The 18,748-nt window shown below is 29.8% G+C and overlaps 5 protein-coding genes across 6 annotated transcripts; 2 read left to right on the forward strand and 3 right to left on the reverse strand.

The window, feature by feature from the left end:
• Nucleotides 1-819: 819 nt before the first annotated feature.
• Nucleotides 820-2,982, reverse strand: LOC114189227. 2 transcript variants are annotated; one of them, XM_028077944.1, is made up of 3 exons: nt 2,667-2,982; nt 1,963-1,986; nt 820-1,268 (listed from the first exon to the last, which is right to left on the reverse strand). In XM_028077944.1, the coding sequence occupies exons 1-3, from the start codon at nt 2,848-2,850 to the stop codon at nt 940-942; spliced, it is 537 nt and encodes a 178-aa protein (XP_027933745.1). In that variant the 5' UTR covers nt 2,851-2,982; the 3' UTR covers nt 820-939. The 2 variants fall into 2 exon arrangements, with proteins under 2 accessions (XP_027933745.1, XP_027933746.1); XM_028077945.1 differs by lacking the exon at nt 1,963-1,986.
• An 868-nt stretch (nt 2,983-3,850) lies between these two features.
• LOC114187682 (pentatricopeptide repeat-containing protein At4g04370) lies at nt 3,851-6,687 on the reverse strand. The gene has a single exon (XM_028075989.1). The coding sequence runs from the start codon at nt 6,585-6,587 to the stop codon at nt 4,293-4,295; it is 2,295 nt and encodes a 764-aa protein (XP_027931790.1). The 5' UTR covers nt 6,588-6,687; the 3' UTR covers nt 3,851-4,292.
• Nucleotides 6,688-7,247: 560 nt separating this feature from the next.
• LOC114187151 (pyridoxal phosphate homeostasis protein-like) lies at nt 7,248-9,938 on the reverse strand. The gene is made up of 7 exons (XM_028075297.1): nt 9,690-9,938; nt 9,550-9,616; nt 9,174-9,220; nt 8,530-8,617; nt 7,984-8,114; nt 7,778-7,876; nt 7,248-7,672 (listed from the first exon to the last, which is right to left on the reverse strand). Exons 1-7 carry the CDS (start codon nt 9,894-9,896, stop codon nt 7,592-7,594), a joined length of 720 nt encoding a protein of 239 aa, XP_027931098.1. The 5' UTR covers nt 9,897-9,938; the 3' UTR covers nt 7,248-7,591.
• Nucleotides 9,939-12,142: 2,204 nt separating this feature from the next.
• Nucleotides 12,143-12,644, forward strand: LOC114186574 (stigma-specific STIG1-like protein 1). The gene has a single exon (XM_028074526.1). The coding sequence runs from the start codon at nt 12,189-12,191 to the stop codon at nt 12,582-12,584; it is 396 nt and encodes a 131-aa protein (XP_027930327.1). The 5' UTR covers nt 12,143-12,188; the 3' UTR covers nt 12,585-12,644.
• A 3,455-nt stretch (nt 12,645-16,099) lies between these two features.
• Nucleotides 16,100-16,748, forward strand: LOC114189187 (stigma-specific STIG1-like protein 1). Its single transcript, XM_028077893.1, has one exon. It carries the CDS (start codon nt 16,114-16,116, stop codon nt 16,573-16,575), a length of 462 nt encoding a protein of 153 aa, XP_027933694.1. The 5' UTR covers nt 16,100-16,113; the 3' UTR covers nt 16,576-16,748.
• The last annotated feature ends 2,000 nt before the right edge of the window (nt 16,749-18,748 follow it).

Consider the following 18,748-nt stretch of genomic DNA (forward strand, 5'->3'; position numbering starts at 1 on the left):
AACATCAATCTGAAACGTAGTAAATTGGTTCAGATTTATCTCCTTTTTTATTTCATTTCGAATCTAAGTCAAACTATTTATAATTTTTGGCCTTTCAACTTGTAAGCTTTTTACTCAGATTAACTTTTAGTTAGTACACTACTTCTACACAGATATTATTTTTTCTAATTTTGCTTATTTATTTTAATGTTATAATCTTAGAGTTAGGACACAGATTTAATTGGTTGTTTATATTATATAATTTGTATAGTAGTTATGACAAAGAAATTATATATATGAATAATAATCATAATAAATAAGATTAATTTTTTTTATAAACTTGTGTATTTTCAGTTAAGTTTTTATTTGTTTATTAGATATTTTAAAAAAATTCAATAAAATTTGTATCATTTAACTTTTTTATTAATTTTTTTGTCATGTGAAATTATATTTTTTCAAGCTGCTTTACCTTTTAAAAAGAAATATAACTCTATCTTTTTAGGTTATTTTTTTTTTCAACTCAGTTTGCCTTTAAAGAGGACTATAACTTTATCTGTTTTAGTTCGTGAAGTTTTGCAATTTGTGTTTGGTTCTCTGTCTCAGACTAATTGACAAACATCGCTTTTGAAAAAAGAGGAAAACCTCTGCACTTTTCACATTTGACATGAAAATGTGAGTAAAATGCAAACATGCATATACATAACTCGTAGTGAAACACACGTCATGCAACTTTTGTCAAGCAGAAGACAACAAACAAAATTAACGATTCATGAGCAAACTGAATGGTTGAGTGCTAACTTGAGAAATACATGGCTCCATCTAATGCAAATTTAAAACCAGAAGTATCCTTGTGCATTTATTTTTTACTAAATAATATATGAAGTAACCACAATAATGAAAAAATAAATAAAAAAATAGAAGAGTGTAGAACTAGTGTGAAACAAAGGGACTCTAACCTAATCAAGAACGTGCTCGAGCTTTCTTTGAAATATCTTTATTCCAGCCTCTTTGGCGAGCCCTGAGCTCCCACAAAGCAGTTTCTTTCAACTGATTTTCAAGTGTGTTCTCAGCTCTTTCCCTTGCCTGCTCACAACTCTCCATCCCTGAATTGCACTTGTCAGCTTCCTTTTGGTACTGAGATGCTATTTTCTTAGCCTCTAAAAGCTTTGAATCTGCCTTTCTTTGTTTTTCCTCAGCTTCGGCTTCTTTTTCCTTTACTTCTTCTGCTAAAAGGTCAGAAAAATTCTTTCCCACCTCTTCACTCACCTCTTGGTCATGCCTCATGCAATCTACAACATATATATGCTAATATGTAAATTCTGAAATTGTATAGTATCAAAAGTACCAGAATTTGGATTCATTATAGTATTATCCTCCAAAAAGATATGTTGGCATCCACCAGATCAGACTAAATAAAATGTTAACATCATCTTGCACTTAAACTGCATGAACATAGTTAATTAACACATTATATATGGTCACAGTTAAAATATCTTGTTCGCCTCCATTTCCCCCATTTCAGCAAAATTGACTAACAACTAAGAAAGTGTTACTTTGAAAGCACATGTCACTTTTTAATTGGAAGGACTCGTGATTCTAAGACTCTCCAAATTTTCAATAATGTCTATGATTCTACTTCCACCACCAGTGTTATCATTAAAAAGTGGGACAAAATTAGATATCTCACAATTTGTGACTACCTCACCATTGTGCCAAAGTTATCTCAATAAATTACTCGACGTAAATCAAGTGTTACACCGTTTTAGGATGTGAGTAGATGCAACAAGCGGGGATAAAAAACCGATCCAACATCTTTCTTTTAGAGGAAAGTGCAAGTTAGTAGTATCCCTATCATTTATCAAGTCTCCAAACCCAAAAATTGCAGCATGATCCAACATGGGATACTTAAACCAAGGCGTATGTATAATCATGACCTTCTACCTATTGCTTTTCTCTAATGTACAAAAGGGTGGAGGAACAAACCTAAAATGGAATTGTTGGTCAATCCTGCAGAATCAACCAGAGACACCATGTTAGTAATTAGCAGTTGTCAGAGTATAAAAAACATATCTATGAAGACCCTATCAGCTATCTTGTTTTCCATTATACGGCCAAAGATTCTGTTTAATTAAGTTCAATATTTGATCACACTATTTGATTGGCCAATCCCTTGATCAATACTCCTTGGCTTACAAACCATGTTCAGCGAAATATATGTACAACAAACAACCCATTCACCATAATCAGAATGAAGGACCAAACACCAGCATAAAAATTTGATCATACGGTGTTTCATTTTTCACTTTGTAAAGGTAAAAAAATGAAAAAAAAAAAAAAAACCTTCCTATTTGCAGATGGAATCTACAAGCAAGTGTAACAAGACATGGTTAAGTGTGTGTTTAGTGTTTCATTGAATCAATTGTTTAAAGAGAGTTTAATAACATACTTTGTAATACACTCTATTATTATTTAAAATTAATAATCATGAGACTCATAATTAAATAAGCATTAAGCCTAAAAATGTTTTGTTAATCTTAATCATTAAAAAATGTGTTTAAGAGAGTGTGTATACTACAATGAGATGGGTTCTAACCTATGTATCCTAATTACCGAATATGACCTACATACGGAACAGTTTTCGTATATATTTTCAATCAAACATGATCATCACTGAGAAAAGTGAATACCTTCTGGAAGAGAAATAAGGGGTTGAAGAGAGCAATCACATTGGCAAGGAGGACAAGGAGAAGAGGTGGAATTAATGGATTCATAGAGATGCCAATACAAGGGTCGTCCTGCAATGTAAGCGATGAGAAAGAGTCCCAGAATCCATATCACCAATCTGAAGGCTTTTTGCTGCCTCCTATTCATCTTTGCAAATTGCAACGATGTGGTGTGCTAAGCTGCAGAAGAAGAGGATCTTGACTGTGAATAATAATTTATTTGTTAAAGCTTGGTTTGGTTTCAAGATTCGCATACTCCAAACTGCACCCCATGTTTACGTGTTTCTCTCTTACGTCCCATACACACACTCCTTATTTTCTGTCATTGTATTCATAATTAAAAAGTTTAACCTTGCTTTCTTGCCTCATTTAACATCCCAATTTTGTACTATTGTAAACCTCCCCACATACGTGAGGTCATGACACTTTTATATTATATTCTTTAAAATACATTGTTTAAGAAAAAAAATTAAATTCAAGATACTTTTACAACAATATATATATATATATAGATAAATTAATGCAATAAACAAAAAGATGCATAAAATATAAATTATTTTACATATATAATTTCTCTATTTTTTATTGATTGAATCATGTTAATTTAGATCTTTTTATTTGATGAGTGTAGTTTATAATTTTATAATTTTTAATAAATTTTAACCAATTGTAAAATGGTATGCTTTGGAAGACTCGCTTTTTATCCTGTAGTTTACTTATTTTATCTCATATTTATCTCACATTATTAATATAACATAATATATAATTTTTTATAACATTTGTTTTTATTTTATGTAGATATATATCTCAAAAACATTTTTCAAAAATTGGATAGTGATATTTTAACATTCAAAAAGTTTTTAGACTTATTTGATACTACCTTTCATTCTCTCTTTTTTCTTATAAATACAAAAGTATACCTTTTTTATGACTAATTTATTTCTCGAATAGGTTGTTAAAAGGTTTGTTTTTTATGTCAAAGAATATTTTCCTGAATAAATTTTTTCCTAAAAATAAATTCTACCTTTTGATCCAATGATACACTTTATTAATTTTTAATAATTAAAATCATTCTGAAAGCTAATAATATTATCTAATGATTCATTGAAAAAAGGAAGATAATTTATAAAGAACTGTTCCATCAAAATAAAAGGGAGCCTTGATAAAACAATAAGGTTGGCTTAGAATTTGGAGGTTGCAGGTTCGAATCCTAAAACCTGTCTCTTTCTGAGAAGGAGTAAGTTACATGTATTTATTCTTGAACAAATGATACACATGCACCTTCATCTTAGCTATTTATATTTTTTTCTATTTTTTTTCTTATCATATTATATAATCTACAAATGTATCATTTTTCCTCTTTCTAGGTATATATTAAAGTACCTTTTTGATGTACATGAATCATTTTTCTTCATCCTTGTCTTGTGCAACCCCTTTTCCATGTTAAAAATGTTGGGATGTTGCTAAAAGCTCTTTTGAATGTATTATGGTTAGTCATCTGCCTAGATACCTGATGCCATGTCAACCCAAAAATGTAAAAGAAAAGAAATGAATGGAAAAAATTCCAATTAGATATAACATTTCAGCACGTTATTGTGATATCCTGTGGCTGCTTTCAAGGTCAATGTCCACTTCCTGCATTTTGATCATTTCCTTTCTCAAATTTTTTAGTGTCCCAACTATTTCTTGAAACAGAGGGTGTGAGTTGTGATCAGTGAAAAATGTAGTGATCCTCCCATGTAAGTCAATAAAGCTCCAACCAGGAATTTTTTTCAAGCCAAGAGATCTCATATGAGTCCATGCCTCACCCACTTCTTCCCACTTGTTTGTTGAAGCATAGCAATGTGCTAACTGTACAAAATTTCCAGCATGCGTAGGCCTCAGCAGGAGAATATCATTAGCTATTGTATCACCAAGTTCATCATTCCCATTTGCTCGACAAGCATCAAGGATTATGCCCAAAACATCGAGAACGGGATCTGAGAACTTTTTCTTGTACACGTTGAGTGCCTCCTCTACCCTCCCAGCTCGACAGAGGAGATCCACTACACAAGCATGGTGTTCAAGATTTGGTGCAATCCCAAAATCTTTGGTCATTGATTCGTATATGTTCAAGCCCTGCTCTACAAGTCCATTATGACTACATGAAGATAGGACTGAGAGGAAAATCACATGGTTGGGTTTCATCCCACTTTCCAGGAACTTTGAGTATGACCTCAATGCAATCTCCCCTTTGCCATGATAGCCATATCCTGAAATTATGGCACTCCATGAGACCAAATCATGACTTGGCATCTGGTTGAAACACCTCTGGGCAGTATCCAAATCACCACATTTGCCGTACATGTCGACCAAAGAAGTGTCAACCAAGATACATTGCCTAAGGCCATTTTTTATCACAAAACCGTGGATCCATTTTCCCAAGTGAAGTTGTCCAGTGGACGCACACCCTTGTAGGAGGGAAACAATGGTTATTGAATCAGGTGTTTGATGATCAGATCTCATTTCATTAAAAAGGAACATGGCTTTACAAACATAACCATTTTGAACATATCCAGCAACCATAGCATTCCAGGAAACCAAATCCCTTTTGTCCATCATATTAAATACGATGGAACTCTGACCCAAGCGACCACAATTAGCATACATGGTAACAAGAGAGTTCTGAACACCAATATCCATGTGTAATTCCTGCCTTAGTATATAGCCATGAATCGATGCCCCCAAATTAAAAGACCCAAGTCGTGCACAAGCTGTGATTACATTAGTTATAGTAGCAGTAGATGGCTTCACTCTAAATTTTAACATCCGTCGGAAAACAGCTAGTGCTTTGTCTGCAGACCCACTCTGCGCAAGGCCTGAGATCATTGCTGTCCACAAAACTACATCCTTATCTGAACTCCTTTCAAACATTCTAAATGCAATGTCAATGTTCCCACATTTTAGGTACGTTACAATTAACGATGTTTCAACATGTGCATCCAAGTCAAAACCAGCTCTTAAAATCTGCCCATGCAAGCACCTTCCCAATTTCAACTCACCCCTTGATGCAGCCACAGACAAGACCGACCCAAAAGTCTGCAGATCAAGCATAAAACCTTGTACCCTCATCGTCTTGAGAAGTAGCAAAACTTCACATAGATTCCCAATCTGAGAATAGGCTGAGATCAACGAATTCCACGAAACCAGGTCCCTTTCATCCATGTGATCAAACAACTTCCTAGAATCATCAATTTTTCCACACTTCCCATACACATTCAGAAAAGAATTTGATAAGTTTATATCAGACACAAACCCACACAAAATTGCACAACCATGCAAACACTGCACGGTAGCAAGTTCAGAAACTCCAAGCAGCAAGTTCAACATGGTAACGCTACTGGGTGGAATTCCCTGGTGACGCATTCCATCAAACAGAAAAAAGGCTTCTGAAACATGACCCATGCGCGAGTAGCACCCAATAATGGTGGTCCAAGGTACAACGTTTCTCACGGGCATAAAGTCGAAAACTTTGCGAGCAACATCGACGCACCCAAATTTGGCGTAGAAATTGATCAAAGAAGAGGCAATGTAGGGATCAAGGGACAAGCCCTTAACAAGGACCCTTTGATGGAGGGAGAGACCGAGGGAAAAGAGGTTGAGAGAAGAGCAAGCTTTGAGAAGACTGGGGAAGGTGTAGGCGTCAGAAGGGACTTGGGTTTTGAGCATAGAGGCATAGGTAACAAGAACTTGTCGGTGAGCACCTTGGGATGAATGGCGGTTGATTATGGCATTGAGGGAGTTTGTAGTGGCTGAAGATGAAGTTGGGTGTGGTAGTGACACCACACAACGTTTTAGGACACTAAAACTCAGCAGTAATTGCGGCTTTGGTTTGTAAGAAAACATGATCCATTCCTATTTCATGCTGCCCGGCTAAGCTTGAACCAAATCACCAAATATCTCAGCTTGATAAATGGTTTGATAAACCACTTTGTGTACATGGATTAAAGGGTTCAGTAACTCCTCATGCATTGCTCCAAAAAGTTGCGGCTTGGAAAAAGAATTTTATTAATATTAAATGATTTATAATTTTATAACTTTCGTAGACCTCAACTTCATCTATTTAAAAAAAAATTAATTATTACTAAAAAAAAGGTTCTCCCGAATAAAAACGTGATATTTCTTAGGAGTTGGTACTTCAAAGATCTGAGGAGAGATCCAACTCTTGGACTCATGTAAGTAAGAACTTAGAGATATTAAAAAAAATATGTATAAAAGTGAATAAGAAAAAATTGAATAAATACTCGACTAATGTTAATCTATATTTGTGGGCTTTAATAAGGTTTGCGAAGGTAAAATCTATTATTGGGTACATGAAGTTTGTTATGCACATTTGATTAGGTGAAGAAAAATGATTTTCTTTACAAGTATAACGCTGCTCGTTTAGGAATTGATTCAGAAATTTTATTAGCTGGGAAGATGGGGACGCGCACCATGTTTGATGCAGAAGTGATTGGCGCGAAAGTTCACGAATTCAAATTCAATAGTAAAAAACACGTATGACCATTTAGGTAAGAGAACAAAGTTACTTCTAATAAAAATGTAACTCGTCAGACTGCTATTTTTCATATAATTATTTTCGGTGCTGCATATCATTATTCTTTCAAATTATCTTGGTTCAGCTTCACCTGAATAGGTTGGTTCTTATGTTTGACAGAAAATGTATACAGCTTTCAATCTAGAAGACTATTCCGAATACAAAGCTGTCCCATAACTCTGACCACCACCATCATTCATGTTCACGGATATACTAAGTTATGGCTTGAATAATTTTCTCATGCTGTTCTGAGTTTGATATGTGAATGTCAGCACCAATATACCAACCCAAAGAGACTGCAAAATTAGGATAGCTACTTCTCGTCTTTCTTTGGATATTCTCTGGCTCCAAATATGGCAGTCCCAATCCTAACATTTGTACTTCCCATCTCGATCTGCAAATTAGAGTTAGCTGGTTAAAAAAATATAATCACAAATCACATACGTATCTTTTCCTGTTTAAGCCATCTATTTTCTAAGGGGAAATTATAATTCCTTACAGCTTGCTCAAAGTCCCCAGTCATTCCCATTGATAGCTCACATTGCGTTTCTGGTATTCCAAGTGCTTTACAAACTTCACTTCTGCAATTGGACAACATCTTGATAGTGCAGAAGAATATTTAGTTTGGAGAATTATCTACAAAAGCAAACAAATAGGAAGACCCCAAAAAACCAATGAACCATGTCCAAAATGTACAGTCGCCACCTTAAAATTTTCGGGGGTGGATGAATAATCTAGCATGCCAATTGTCATTAGACCAGAAAACTCAAGGTTTGGGCAGTTTGTGATGTGCTTTGCAAGATCCACACACAGAGCCGGTTCAACACCAAATTTGGCTGGCAAGAAATACCAGGCAAATATCAGTCTTGATACCAATAATAAACTGAAAACTTTTACAACTATGTTTTAAAATGGGACAAATGAAAAACAAAGATGTTGGGCATAGATTATAAACTAGAAGTCAAGTAATTATTCTAATAAATATTCATTGCGTTTACATATTTACATATTTAGGTATTGAGATATATGATGCTACAATCAATAATTTTCCTAACATATTTTCAGTAAAAGAATTGGAAGCAACATTTTCTTGTGATTTTGTTGTTATTGTCACATTAAATCTATTATGGAGAAGCCGTGTCAAAAAAAATTGGGTTAATGATCTAACACAACCAAGTCAACATTATTAAGCTACCCTACTGCAGATAGTGATTAGTGAATTGGTTGGCTAATCTGTCAAGTGCAACTTACAGGTTTCTCCACTCGTATTCACTTGAACAAAAACTTTCAACGGTTTCCTCCCAACATTTGCTACAGCACGATCAAGAAGATTTGCAATCTGTCAGACAATAGAATACCAATAATCGGTACAACATTTGCAAGAGAATACTAAATCACATTCACTAAATAAAAAATATCTTGTTTGACAGCACATTTTAGACATAAACTATATTCTATGGGAGTATTTCTATAAATTAACTTATACATAAGCTGATAATAGTTTATGGAGAGTCTAATTCAAGTTTTATTCTTATTTTACTCTTTTAGAAAGAGCATACAAAAAAGTTCATCCAAACAAGACTAACATGTAATATAATTTTATTTCCACAGATCCAGAGAACTCATTGACTAAGAGGTAGCGCCACAGATTAATTCTAGAATGTGAGGCCTATCTGCAAAATTACCATTTATATGCGAAAGACTTCAAGTGAAACCCAAAAATCTTGTCTGAAACTCGTCATCATATTATACCTAATTTTCAGGTTCTATGAATTTTCCATATTCCGTCCCCCTCAGAATTTAAAACTCGGGATTTAGCTCCTTATATGTGTACTCATACACGAGAAAACATACTACCTCGACAACCAAAACAAATTATGAAGAAACAAAAGTACCTTCTCGTCATCCACAGTTTCTACACAAGCAAGGTTGGGAACACCAGCTGTGAAACATAAAAGAAAAGCATTAGAATCCCCATTCATCACCTCAACAGTAAACCCATATTATTAATGTGGTAAATATGAATTCATCTCCACAAAAACAAATTTTCCAAAACCCACCATCTAGCAAAATTGTGCTCATGTTTCTTAATAAACGAACAGTCAACAATTAGGTAAAATTATTTTACAAGTGCCCATTTTTTTAAAATCAAGTTTGAAAACAAAATAAAAGATGTCTTAAACTCTAAATTAATCGAAACTGAGACAATAATAATGAAACGTCGCCGTTTCAGTTGCAGCAATGGAAGTAGGGATAGTGAATAATAGATACCGATAAGAGGCTTGACTTTGTTACTCTGCAAATTGCCAATGAGATGCCACTCGATGTCATCGGGAAGCTGTGGTTGAGAAAGAAAATGTAAGTATTGAGAAGTGAATCCAAAAAGCATGAAAGGGAAAGAGCTAACCAACCTCTGGAGCCTTTTGAAGGATTTCCTGAACGTAGTTCTCGCCGAAGGATCTATGGCCGGCGTCGTATACCTGACGGAGAGCAGAAACTGACTTGGTCTTGCTAGCCGCCACAACACGGATCTCTTGCAAATTCCGGCCAGAGCGCTCAGTAGCCCCTTGGACGCGGTCCAGTACCGCTTTCAGCGACGGCGCTGCTGACGATGCCATTGGCCTTGTCCCTTCTCATTCACCACCCGATCTTCCACATATGTAAAAGGACAGGGTGATATGGAATATTGGACGTGGGCCCAGGTACTTGCTTTTTTAATACTACGTGGTTTTATATTATTTTGTAAATTAGTCATTTCCACGTGTTTGTACAGGAAACCCCGAAGAAAACAAAATAGTTCAACTTCAATCAAGTTTAAATTATATTACAAATTTTTATATTTTTAATTGAGTTTTTATTAAAAGGAAATTTATTCTAAATATAAATTAATAAAAGTGACATCATCTTCTCGTCAATAATAATAATAATTAAATAAGTGACCATTTACATAGAAAATAATATTTTAAACAAATGAATTTTTTTAATAAAAACTAAATTAAAAATATTTAGTTTATGATATATTTAAAACTTAGTTAAAAAAAAAGTAATTATATTTTAACCTTTAGGTTTTTATCTTTAAAATTATCAATTATATAAGTTTTAAATAATTGATTATTTTCATATATAATCTAAGTTTTTCATTATTATAATAAATAATTAAAAGAATTATATCACAAAAAATAAAATAATTTTAATTTTAATATTTTGTAAAAAAATATTTTAATATTTAGGCATTAATTTTATAAAAAAAATTAAATTCCATCGATTAAATTATAAATCAAACTTTGTATATTTTAAATTTTTAAATTGATATGTAGAAAACAAATAGTAATTTATTGATAATTAATTATTTAAATAAATTGAAAATTAATTTTTAAGTAACCTTTTTTATATTGTTCCCAACTTTATAAGATAATTACTCTATAATTTCTTTTTAATTGTAACTCTTCCTTAATTTTTATTAAATTTTAAACAAAGGTATTTTTATTAATTTACTATATTAATTAATTAATTAATTTTTATTCTATCATGTTAATACAAAATAATTCTTTATTTTTCATTTTTTTTCTCCAAATTAAAAAAAAAAACATTTTTACTATTTTTTTCCTTCTTTTATTTTCTTTTTAATTCTCTCCCAAAGTCAAACAAGGCATTTCTTATGTTGAATTACTAACTGTGTTAGTCTCAATTAATATGCTATACATGTTTTCTAAGATTTAGACTTCTTTTCTTGCTCTTGATAGATGGAGAGATAAACCTAATTAATAAGTTGGGCTGGTTAGATGAAATAATGTTACATTGCATTGTATGCACCAATGACAATAAAGTAATACAAATATTTTGAATTAGATTTAAACTTTATTTATTAAGATAATATCAAAATTTGGTTTTATCAATTTTTAAAAAAATAAATAATATATATATATATATAATGGATAATGATAAAAATATTATTAATAAATTAAAATATAAATTAGAAGGTTTAACATAAATTACTTTCAATACTTACTAATACTTGTGTCCTACAGTGAATATGTACATGAGTTATACAATGGGAAAATAAAGTTCAAATAAGAATTAATGTTTTTATAATTATAGACTTAATTAATTTGATTATTATATTTAGATTTATGATTACTTTTATTATTGTATTTTTTAACTAATTAAATCTTAATAATATTGTTGAAATGAAATCAATTCAATTATTTTTGTTAGATTGATATCATTTAAAAAGTATCACGTATCCAAAGTTGGATTGAATTATATTTTACTTTAGTATCCTCTGCTTTAACACAGCACAACTTCACATCACCTTCCAAAGTGTGTCAAGTTATCAGAAGGATCAAAATTGACTTTATTTAAAAATATTGATTCAATTAGTAAAAAATTTATACAAAAGGAAAATAAATCATATAAGAATTTTGTCACCTAATTGGTTGGTTATTTAGAATGTTTGCCTTAAGATATGCGAAGTCAAAATATATACCTGTACAAAACAACGGTCAAACTAGGCGATTGGAATGTCTGCATAGTATGGTGGTTCTGTAACGCATTTTTAGTTTCCTTAGACTGCACATAATTAAAAGACTAGTTGTTTTTCTTATTTTTCATTCAGCATATATATATATATAACCATTTAGTTGTTCTTGGATAATCTTTCCATTTTCAACTTATTAGTTATATTGAAGAAGTTCCTGCCAGAAATTAAGCCTAACATTATCTGGCCATTGATTTAGACCACCCCACTAACAACACTCACACGTAGGCTACTAACTCATGCACGTAATCTATGCAAAATCAAAACTCATCAACCTCCTCTTCTATAAATACATGAAGCATTCTGAACCAAAACATCCACCTCCACCCATTACTTAAATTTTCTATACATTAACGCAAACGGAAAAACAACAATGAAGTTGTTGAAGACCCTCTTCCTTGTGCTCTTCATAATGGCTTTGGCCATTACTGTAGCAACATCTTCAGAGTGGAATGAAGAGACAAAGTCTCTCCGAGGAACAAGCCGGTTCCTTTCCCAGAATGGAAGGGTGGCGTTGACATGTGAAAAAAACCCAAAGATATGCCTTGTTAAAGGTAGTGCAGGGCCTGATTGCTGCAACAACAAGTGTGTGAAGTTTTTGACAGATCGACAAAACTGTGGGAGGTGTGGAAAGAAATGCAGCTTCGGAAAGATATGCTGTGAAGGGAAGTGCGTGAACCCTAACACTAACAAGAAGCATTGTGGCAAATGTGGCAACAAGTGCAACGCCAAAGGTTCTTGTGTTTTCGGGATGTGCAGCTATGCATAGTGTGTTTGCAACACACTCAAGCTTATTATTATTCTTTGCAATGGTTAATTACTTGGTTTTTTTACGAATTATATATATATATATATATATATATATATATATATATATATATATATATATATATATATATATATATATATATATATATATATATCTCCTTGAATGTCTTTATTATTGTTTTCAAAATAGTTTGTAATTGGTGATTTGTGAAATAAAGCAATTATGTATGTTATTTTTTATTGAAATGTTTATTATGTAATCCTCATCATCAAATATGATAAGATTTTCAATTCAAATGCTCTTCACATACGTGTAAGTATTACACTTGACAATACAATGTAATATATATATATATATAATTCTCTATTATTCATTGGATGGATCAAATTTACCTATCAATAATAATGATTCATCTTTTGTTTTTCTAAAACTCAACGGATTGTACTATCGACACTAAATTAATCAATTTAATCTAATTGATTTTTTCAGAATTAAATCGTTCTTTTTTTTTTAGTTTTTTTAAAATTCATTTTATAATTGTCTTGAGTTTTTTTAAATATTACTTTATGAATGGATTGGATAGTTTATTTATTGAAAAAAAAAACAATGAATTGGGTCGAGATATAATCAAAAAAATAAAATACGAATAATAATACTATAACAACTATTATCAAAAAAAAAAAAATATATATATATATATATATATATATATATATATATATATATATATGAAAATAACCTACCAATGAAAAACCTAATCCAAACTTAAGTATAATTAGTCTATTTTTTATGCATTGGAGTATTTTTTTTTTCAATGTTGTGCGATATTTTAAAAGGTTGATCAAATAATAGTTAATTTAAAATGTTTGTTTAGAAAAACAAATTACAAATATATATGACTGACTGTGAAGAAAAAAACAGTCAATTTAATTTTTATGACGTTTTTGATTAAAGAAAAAGAAGACATGACAAGATTCTCATCATTGAAGTTTGAAGAAGAACAAGAAGACTTGATAAGATTCCCTAATCGAAAGTTGAAAAAAAAGTAGAAGTGATAAGATATTCATCATGACACGTTTGACAAAAGACAATATATTTTCATGAAGGAATCTTAAATAGTAAAAGTAAAGAAAAAAAATTGTAAATTATGCAAGAATATTATAGCAAATTATGTAGTTTTTAGTGTGTTCTTGTGTACCTATAAATAAGTGTCTAGGATGAAAGGTATGAGTTTCAAAGACAAAATGTAACGTAAGAGTTTGTAACAACATTTTATCAAGTAATATTCATGAAGACTTCAAAGTTTTTTCTCAATCGGTAAACATCTTTTTGGTCAAGATAAATTGTGATGCTATTACCCAACAAACTAATATTTGGATATAGTAAATATAATAACTCTAGTAAACACAAAATTAATAACAGTGCTAACTTGAATAGAAATTTACCTTGACCACTCAATTAAAATAAATTTGAGTGGACTGATATAAATCATTTTTCTGTTAAATCAAAAGCGAATGAACCAATTCAAAATGAGTTGACTTTAAAGTAATTTTATTTTATAATTTTTTTACCAAATTAGTTTAATATAGCCTAATAATGATGTTGCACATATTGTGATTAAATAATACATTTAAAATTACTAAATCAAAATTCAAACTTAAAAGGTGATGCAAAAGTGAAAAGTTAGTGCTTTCTTTAGAGAAAATGTCCAAAATTCAGTTTATATATATTACGATTTTCTCAATTTTGTTTATAAAACATACATAAAATAAATTAAAATTAAACATATAATGTAAAAAGAACAAGTTATTTTTTTATAAACTAAACATCAAAAACTCAATCTAATAAACATTTTGGCTGATAAATTGAATTTAATCAAAATACTCAAAAATATGTAATCAAGGTGCTTAAGTTCACCGATAGTCAAAAGATAATTTTGGAATAAAGAAAAGTCTAAGTTTATTTTTCCAAAAATAATAATAATATATAAACACCTTTTTTTCCACGAAGGCCCTTTACAGCAAAACACAACTAGTAATTTAAGCAAACATTGAAAAACATTTGTACGTAGACTAACATATTTACACCTTTAAATAAATTAATAAATCTAACATCAAAATATTATAACAAAAATTGATAAAATACTAATAACAGTGTTACTTTATTCATTTAAAAATGGATTAAGTTTGATAAAAAAAAAATTGAATGACTTTCAGACTTTTTTCTGAATTAAAGACTTTATTAAAAGTATTGACTTAATTTAGTTGGAATGTACCTTCCTCAAAAAGTAAGGTTAATATATTTTTTTCATGCAAATAGGGGACATAATAAGACTTTGTCATTCATGCAGAGAACAGTCTTTGGAAAATGTTGACTACTGCTTATATTTTATCATTCATGTAAAAGGATAACAAGTTTTTTTTTTCTTTACCCAAGGAAAAGTTTGTTTTGTAAACATCGACTTTCTTTCTCAGAGAATCTCCTCAATTAGCAGATGATAAAGGTAAAATTCAATTTAATGATATATATATATATATATATATATATATATATATATATATATATATATATATATATATATATATATATATATATATATATACTTAAAAAAAGCAATCTATAAAAAATGATTTCTGAACTAACTTTTGACTTTTTTTGGCATGAACAAAAATTAATTAAAAACCAATTAAAGTTGGTAATATTGTTAAGTTAAATTATTAAAATATTTAGTGAAATTATGAACATAAATAACATATTTGCGTATATATTTATACGACATTAGTATATAAATTTTCATTTTTTTTACTTATGAAATATATTTTGAAAGTATTTATGATTTAAATTTCCTAATATTCCTAAAATTTATTTACGGATAAATTACTTTACTTTCAATTACAATATATTTTTCATATTATATTTATTGTTAACTTATGCCACATCATACAACATTTTTATTACAATATAAAATAAAATAATAATATATTTTGAAATAGACATGAGACGTTAAAACAAAATAAAAAATAAAGCAAAAGTACAATTTGTAATCTTAAAAATATTTTAAACCAGTAAAAGGTATCTGAAATGAAACACGTTAAGGTGGTTGTTGACTCTCTATTATTTACTTATTTCTTTTTCTTATATCAGAAGGAAGAAAAAGCATAGCAGTGCCTCTGTAACGGTTTTTTCTGGTTTATTTCAGGAAAGACTGCGTTTCCTTAATACTTTCTTACAGACAATTAAATGTTCCATACGGCACATGTTAATCTTGGATCAGCACAACAACACACAACATATATGCTACATATTCACATTTCATACGTAAAAAAATCAAATCTATCTAATTTCGTTAATTCGCCACACATTAGTTAGCTAGCTGTTGAATTAGACCGTTCCACTTGCACACTGTTTGAATCTTTCCAATCTACTATACTGTTATCTTAAGGTTGTTGAATTGACTCCATTTCCTTCTATATATAGCCACCCAATAAGAACTCTTCATTCCACTGCAACAAAACCCTTTGATTCAGATATGAAGTCCCTTCTTCAGATACTCTTTCTTGTGGCCATGCTAATGCCTTTGGTCACTGCTGATTCACAAACACTACACCAAAAAGAATCACCATTCCTCAGCACCATCAAAAGCCACAACAATACAAAAAACTCAGTTACCCCATCTTCTGAAAGTGAAGAATTAGCCTCTCTCCGTGGAGCCAAAAGCCTCCATGGCCGTGGGGCCATGACTTGTGATAAATACCCGAGAGTTTGTCGCGCTAAGGGCAGCGAAGGACCTGATTGTTGCAAGAAGAAATGTGTGAATGTGTCGAGGGACAGAAATAACTGTGGCATGTGTGGGAAAAAGTGCAAGTACTCGCAAGTGTGTTGCAAAGGTAAGTGTGTGAATCCTATGTCTGACAAGCACCATTGTGGAAAATGTGGCAACAAGTGCACCAAAGGGGATTTCTGCGTTTTTGGTTTGTGTAGCTATGCGTGAATGAAGCATAGGGGCATCTACTTCGAATGAAGGACAATATTCAATTAATTAGTTTTGATTATTTGGTAGAGTACGAAAGATTAATGGTTCAAAAAATATAATCTATTATTTGTATGTGACTCAATAAACGGACCAAAAGAGATCATTTTAGGATTATATAGATGATTTGCTGTTATGTGTAACTATGATTTTTTTCATTTGTTCTTGTTGAATAAATTTAATTAATTTGATAGCAATCTTGAGTAAAAGAGTAGTCTAACTCTTATACACGTTTTGAGAATTTGATTATTAAGTAATACAAAGAATTTTTATATATTATGGGTCAACTCTATTCGCAGATTAGCTTTGAGCTTATTGGGTTAAAAATGGACCATAGACTTTTTATTAAGTTAAAAACAAACGAGTTTAATCTAACTCATAAAATTTTAGAAAATGGTATTTTAAAAGTGATACTAGTTTAAAAATACTGAAACTTAATTATTTTAATATTAAAATTTTTTAGTATAAATAAAATTGTTATAAACGATTTTCATTATTTTAAAACAAGTGATTTCTTTAGGTGTTTTGTCTTTTCAATAGTTTAATTAAAGAAATGAGACTTTAGAATTGATCCTTTCAGTAAGATCTTTAATAATATCAACTTACATTTGATAAACAAATAAATTATATATCTAAATTATTTAAATATTATTAATAATCTTTTAGTATTCAAAAATATTAGTAAATAATTATACTAAAAAAATATAAAATATAATAAAATATATTTAATTAAGTTTCAAGTCCTCCATAAATTTAAATTTTTTTAAAATAAATTCTTAATAAATTTTTATAATATATTAAATACTTAATAAATTTTTATAATATATCGAATACTTCGTAAAATTATATTTCTTAATTGAGTTGATGTTTATTTAATTTTTCAGTTAATTAATTGGTATAATTAATAAATGGTCGACATAAATGTTATCTTGATTTTTTCATGTTACTGAATAATTACCATATATTATTTTACTTTTACTATTCTAAAATTTTATAGTTTTACAAATAATCTCATACCTATTCTAATTATCACTTCTTATAAATTTGCAATTATGAATCCTATATGAACCGCTCTATTAGTTCCATTGTCGCACAAGCTATATTCTCATGTTTTCATATTTCTTTTTAATAAGGTTAGGTACAACAAGTAAAGATAAATATTTTGGTATCGGATCAACTTATATAGATTGTGATTAAATAAACATTGATATTTTATAAATTTAGATAAATATATTGGTTATAGACTATGTGAAAGAGAATAAACACGACCCAATAATAAATAATATAAATCGGAAAGCTATACGTAAAATGACAACTTTCGATGATAATGAGTTACAACAAAGACCTCAATAGTTAATTGAGTACTATAAAAAAACACTTAAAGGTTGCACTACCACATATTAGATGAAGAATGAAACCTAATTTTGGATTTTTCGTATTTCAGAAGAAACTTTCATTAACTTTAACGACCAGAATGGTCATTTGTTCAATATATTGTTAACTTCGATGAGTTGAATAAATTCTTAAATTTTTAATACAGTGTTTAATGTTGATTTAAATGATTGGTTGGATTTTAAAAAATTAAACATACAACACATATTGTCACTAGAATCAAGTTGTAATTTTAATATATAATTAAAAGTAAAATGGAAAAATTTGTATAACATTAAACTAAAATAATTACATTATTAATTTCACTTTTTAATTTTTTATATTTAATATTTTCTATTTGACATTTTGTAAAATTAAAATAATAATCTATAATAAAAAATTATATACAAAATAAATAAAATCATAAAAATACTAATATTTATTTTTATAATTATCATAGAATTTTTATAATTTATTGTTATTTTAAAAATAAAGTAAACACATATGTGCACTAATATATAATATTACTTGTTTGATACCTTAACTTTTTGGTTTAGTTCAATTTGGTCTCCATATTTTTTGTTGGTTCAATTTAGTACTCCAATTATTTAAAAGGGTTCAACAATTTAGTATCCCAATTATTTAAAAGTGTTCAATTTAGTCATCTCCATTAAGTTAATACCGTGTTCATACAGAATATGTGTCAAGCGGTGAAAATTTTTTAACTATTTTTTACTTTTTTTTTTTTTTTCTAAAAATTTAT

The sequence above is a fragment of the Vigna unguiculata genome, chromosome 6, assembly GCF_004118075.2.
Source record: "Vigna unguiculata cultivar IT97K-499-35 chromosome 6, ASM411807v1, whole genome shotgun sequence".
NCBI classification, from domain to species: domain Eukaryota; kingdom Viridiplantae; phylum Streptophyta; class Magnoliopsida; order Fabales; family Fabaceae; genus Vigna; species Vigna unguiculata.